This window comes from Crinia signifera, chromosome 1 (genome assembly GCF_055691185.1).
Source record: "Crinia signifera chromosome 1, ASM5569118v1, whole genome shotgun sequence".
NCBI lineage: Eukaryota > Metazoa > Chordata > Amphibia > Anura > Myobatrachidae > Crinia > Crinia signifera.
In genome coordinates this window covers 82,942,165-82,948,122 of record NC_139217.1, presented here as the reverse complement: position 1 = coordinate 82,948,122, position 5,958 = coordinate 82,942,165, and the positions used below count along the sequence as shown (strand labels likewise).

The 5,958-nt window shown below is 44.4% G+C and overlaps 1 protein-coding gene across 1 annotated transcript; it reads left to right on the top strand.

The window, feature by feature from the left end:
* Positions 1 to 386: 386 nt before the first annotated feature.
* Positions 387 to 3,686, top strand: RASL11B (RAS like family 11 member B). Its single transcript, XM_083168484.1, has 4 exons — positions 387 to 790; positions 1,276 to 1,332; positions 1,539 to 1,615; positions 2,362 to 3,686. Exons 1-4 carry the CDS (start codon positions 649 to 651, stop codon positions 2,827 to 2,829), a joined length of 744 nt encoding a protein of 247 aa, XP_083024610.1. The 5' UTR covers positions 387 to 648; the 3' UTR covers positions 2,830 to 3,686.
* The last annotated feature ends 2,272 nt before the right edge of the window (positions 3,687 to 5,958 follow it).

Here is a 5,958-nt window from a genome sequence, read left to right as displayed (position 1 = left end):
TGCCAGCTGTGAGCACGCTGGAACTTGTAGTTCGGCAGGAGACACCCCCCACTTGAGGCCAATGCATTGGAGATGTAATGACATCCAGGCATATGTGTGTAGGTAAAGGACCAGCAGTAGCTGCCTGTGGATGTGAGGACGAACAACGTGCTAGGGAAGGTATGTTATAGGGCACTAGCCGGCACAATAATAATAACAGCCAGCATGCCCCATCACATTCACACACAACGTGTGTCACTATTACACAACACGCAGCACGGCACGGAGCAGCAGCAGCAGCACAGGGGAGGGGGCTGCATGTGCTGTGCCTGAGGCTGTGATAGGACGAGTGGGTGGAAGGGGGCTGAGCCTTCCCTGGCTGCTCTGCAACAAAACAGCCGGCTCTGGAAGCTGCTCCTTAGAACAGAACACACAGAGGGCACTGCACACACCTGCAGAGCATTCTCCACTCACACATCCAGCAGCTGGCAGGACAGTGGGTACAGCATGCACTAGAGCATCTTCCACTCACACATCCAGCAGGACAGTGGGTACAGCAGGCACTAGAGCACCCTCCTCCTCACTCTGCTACCAGGGGTAGCTTTGGAGCTGAACTTTCCATCTCCTATTCCCACTATTCCAGAGTGTGTGTACCATTACCTGGAAAACATGCGTCTGATCCAAAATATGTGCACTATATCTGAATGCCCACCTGGCACTGGCACTGATTGTGCGGGCACAAGCAACGGCACTGGCAGCAGCAGGGTCATAAAGATCGCTGTGGTTGGAGCAAGTGGAGTAGGCAAAACAGGTAAGCTTCCGTGGGGTTACTGTATATTTAGGGAATGTCTGTGGGCTCTGACATAGGAAAGATTCAGTGTTATCATTGAAACTACTAAGACGTATTCTGAAACTAGGATAAGCGTAATGCATAATAATAACCTGTCACAGTACTGTAGATGTGTGTTACAATATTAATACTACTTTATATGTATTGCTATATACTAGCAACCAGCTGCATGGCTACACAGTGTGCTTCATAATTTAGTATATTTATATAACTTTTTGGTCTGTTTTTGACATATACAGAATGCATCCTATTGTAATAGTTAGTTTGGCACTAGTTGGCATATGAGCGCCCATCTGTATGAGTTAGTTGTACACAGTGAAGCACCAACTGCAGACAACCAGCTCATAAATCAATGCTGAAGTCAGTTGTCAGGAAGGAATTCCTTGTTGTGGGGGGAATAATGCATTTTACAACCAGCTGACCGATCTTCTCTTCCTTCCTTGTAGCGCTGGTGGTCAGATTTCTCACCAAACGATTTATTGGCGACTATGAAAGGAATGCAGGTAAGAACTCCTTATATATCCTCTTATTGTCATCAGCTATCACCAAACTCATGACCCCAAGCTTAACTAACACTATATATTGCATGCAACAGTGGTAGATTATAATGCTAGACTGTGTTCACATACCGTATGTACAGTATGCCAGACTTCTCCTATTCCACACTACTATGAGCTCTCTCTAATGAATTGTCTTATTGTATTCTCAGGAAACCTGTACAGCAGACAAGTCCAGATAGATGGGATGAATCTCGCCATCCAAGTGCAGGACACTCCAGGTGTACAGGTAAATCCACTTACCTGTCTATTATGTCACAGTCTCTGCTCTCTGGTTTATGGGACAAGAAATAGTCATTAGTATATATTGTAGATTTTATTGTTCTCAAAGCAGGGATAAAAGTGAAATTGTTCCTTAACGTCACTGCCACTGTCATTGTTGAGCTGAGCCCTAGTAAAGCACACAGATGGAAGTCCCATTACAGACAGACTGTGTAATATAAGTGTATCTGTGAACTATTGAACTGCATCCAATTGCGGTAAATGGTCTGGAACCATGGATACGTAGTATAGGCTCCTTTGAATTGAACTCACTCTAGTACACACAAGACAGTTAAGTGCGCGCACAGAGACTTGTCTAGTTCTTACAGTCGGGAATGGGCAACTGTCCAGATGTAAATGCTTCCAGCTTATATCTTCTTACTTTCCAGACTCGCTGTCTAGCCAGCTCATTTCCCTTTCTGCCCCACTACAAAGACTTTCCCTGCTCCTTGCTGTACATTCCACTTGAGAATAGAACACTCCGCTGTATCTGGTTCCAGATTCTGCAGCTGCATCAACATACATTAGGTTAGGAAGGTGAGGGAGCAGACAGATTGATATAGCATACATCTTCTGCAGCACTTCTGGGAAGGATTTATTTTGGCACTCTCGTTTTCAGTGTCGGATTGGAAGTTCTGTGTTTCTTGCAAATTGTTTTACCATATCATCTAAAGTCACCTCATGTATTGTGTACTTCTCTCCCCCCCTCCCCAGATAAAGGAACAGAGTCTGGAGTGCAATGAGCAGCTTAATAGATCCATCAGATGGGCAGATGCTGTGGTCATAGTGTTCTCCATCACAGACTGCAAGAGCTATGAGCTTATTAACCACCTCCACCAGCAAGTGCGCCAGCTGCATCCCGACAACAGGGTTCCCATTGTCATTGTGGCCAACAAAGCCGACCTCTTACACCTCAAGCAGGTAGAACCGCAGCATGGACTTCAGCTGGCCAACATGTTGGGCTGCACGTTCTACGAAGTGAGTGTCAGCGAGAACTATATCGATGTGTACAACGCGTTCCAGCTACTGTGTAAGGAAATCAGCAAGCACCAGACGGCAAGCACGCCCGAAAAGAGGAAAAACTCTCTCATCCCTCGGCCAAAGTCTCCGAACATGCAGGACTTGAAAAGGCGCTTTAAGCAGGTCCTATCTGCCAAAGTGAGGATGGCTACATCTGTTTGAGGAACATTCTCGGTTGCTATTCTTTTTGTTCTTCCAAACAGGAGAGTCAGTGAGGTTGCTGACTTGGATTAACTTTGACATTACTGGCTCGGCGGCAGCACAGGAACGAGATGAGAGGTTTTGAGCAATGGTGTTGCGCTGTAAAGAGGAGTAATGCTGGAGGACGGTGTACGTGTCCGAGGAACGTCACAGATAGGGCTTCAGAAAAGTGATCAATTGCACTGGCGCGGTCACACAAAATACCAGGGAAAGTCATGGACACTTTGTGGACTCATTCATGGCATCACAATGTTACTATTGTGTTAAGTATGGGTATAATTATAAATGTGGAAATTATATCTGAAGTAGCAAAACATCCCCATGTGATGTGTGTTTTATATTGTTGCCACAGTGTAATCCCTACCTTATAACTGTATTTCTATATCTGACAAAGTGTGGTTTTCTATAGGTAAATGTCACAATGTTCCGCTCTGTGTGCACACAGACACTCAGTGATGATATTGGAGGTGATAGATGTGGCTGTGGCTGGTAATATGCCCCATGTCACTTTACAGTCGTCAGACCCAATAATGAAGCATTGTGTACTAAATGTGCTTTGTATCTGCACTTTTGTTCCCTGTGGTAAACAATGTTAATAGCAGACACTAGGGGGCGCTGTTTTCATGGATTATCTCACTAGGAGACACACAGCTGATGGCAAGTGTCAATATGTCTCTATTACTTTCAGCCAATGAAGATCCAAATAAAGGCTAATATTTTTTACGAATTGCACTTTAAAGCCACTTGTGCTTTTGCTTTGTAAATTGTAACTTATTTATTTTTGTGTACAATAAAATGCCTACGGGGCTATCTTTTTAAAAAAACGTTTACTATTTACTGTGGCTTCTGCCTGTTTCACAATGAAAGGTGGTGTAACTGAAAGCGAATACATTCACTGTAACATTTAATAATGAAAGTATCCCTATAACCACCACATCTGGCCAAGCAATCCCCACAATCCCCTTTACTACGGCCTCGCTGTGCTGATGATGGGTATCATCACGGGGCAGTGTGGTGGGAGAAGTCCTGGCACTTTACATGCGTGCCACACTGCTGCCGCAGCAGGAGGATGAAGGTGTGTGGTGTGATGGGGCAGTACGTTGCCATTCTCTGCTCAACGCAACCTGATGCAGAAAAACTTTTAATACTGAATCCTATTTAGGGCTTCTAAGAGAAAAACGAGGACGTAACTGAGGTAAACATTGGTAAGCATGCTAAGGTATTCCGGGCACATAAGGAATAAGTGCATCTGTGAAGAGTCCTGTGTTATTTACTTATACACATAGCTATAATTTATGTATATTACATACAAACAACATATACATACAGTATGCATTCTGCGTAAGCCCACAGCTATCCCGAATTAGCCCACAGACTACGGGTTAGGTGCTTAGAGCCATGAGTTATGATGCTTGTGGCGTCCGTAGTAAGTGCAAAAAGCCCTACTTCAGGCATGGACAAACTTTGGCCCTCCAGCTGTTGTGAAACTGTAAGTCCCATAATGCCGTGCCAGAGTTTTGCTATTAGGGAATGCTAAAACTATGGCAAGGCATGCTGGGATGTGTAGTTTCACAACAGCTGGAGGGCCACAGTTTGGCCATGCCTGCCTTACTTACTGCAAATTTCTGCAGGATGGAATCTGAGCCTAAGAATGTATCCCCATGGCTTTTCACATTGGATTAGCTGGTTGTGTGATGTTAAATACAGGACACATGCAGATGAAAACAAACATTACATCAAGGATGTTGTTATACAAATGGTGACAGAGAATGACACAGTGAATACATTATAATGCATGTTGCCTTAGCCTGATGATAAGTCAGCGTGACACTGAGCAGGGGCAGGCAGTACCAGGAGGTACAGTGGGGCAGATGTATTAAGCCTGGTGAAGAGATAAACTGGAGATAAAGTGGAAGGAAATAACGCACCGGCCAATCAGCTGCGTTTGAAATATGACAGTTGGAAGTTGATTGGCCGGTGTATTATCTCCTTTCACTTCATCTCCAGTTTATCTCTTCACCAGGCTTAATACATCTGCCCCATTGTTTGTTTGTCTAGCTGATCCGATCCATCCACTACATATATCCATGCACACATGTTGCCAGGTAGCATTACATATGTGGCCAATGACACATGATCAGCGTTCTAGTCGTGAGCCAAACTCTTGGCGGTGGGTCTGGAATGCAGACACATAATATAGCCATTATAAAGAACATGATTAATGAGAACGCTAAGTATACACTAATCAATACTGTGTAAAGTACATTGTACGGCATGGTATTAGGGTTGTGTAGCAGGTGGATTCCTCCATGTAGCCGGATAATGCACAGTAGATTTACTGCATGCAGCCGATCAATAGTTTATACTTTTATTGAGCCTTTGATAAAGCAGCACTGACATGATGGAGATGTTGCTGTAAGTAATTACGCACCTCCTCCGCATCCTGGTTATATTCTCAATCCCAGCTTCTACATCTACAGGATCAGTGACCACCGCAGCATGGACACGGTCATGTACACTTGGTGACACTTGCACATTCAAGTAGAAATTTGGGAAATTAGAAGATGGAATATTGGAATATAATATAAATAAAAACAGGTTCAGCGAGGCGGAGGAGACTCTCATTGAGAGCAGCGGGTGCAATACCAGTGTCAGCAGTGCGGCACTAGATGTGTTTGTGGCCACGTGCACAGACAGAACAATGGGCCTAATTCAGCGATGTCCATGCTTAGCTATGGTCATGTGGCAGCACCATAATAATGGTGTGAGCTGGACCACATTACTGTCCACATGCTGCAGGAGTGCAGAGCACCAGTTCAGACACTCATTCCGGGAGCCAAAAACAGGTGCCACTGCGGGTGATGGTGCCAGCCCCTCAGCCTTGTGTCCTGGACAGCGCTACCTAGTTATATCACTGATCTGGACTTTCACATTGGCCACAGATCAGATCTCCTGCCCACTATAGGCAGATTCATTAATTATTATTATTATTAATTATTATTATGTTTATTAAATATCCCACCTGTGTTGTATTTTTTTTTATTCTTCACTAATACAATACATTATTCTACTAAGATGAATATAGGAAGC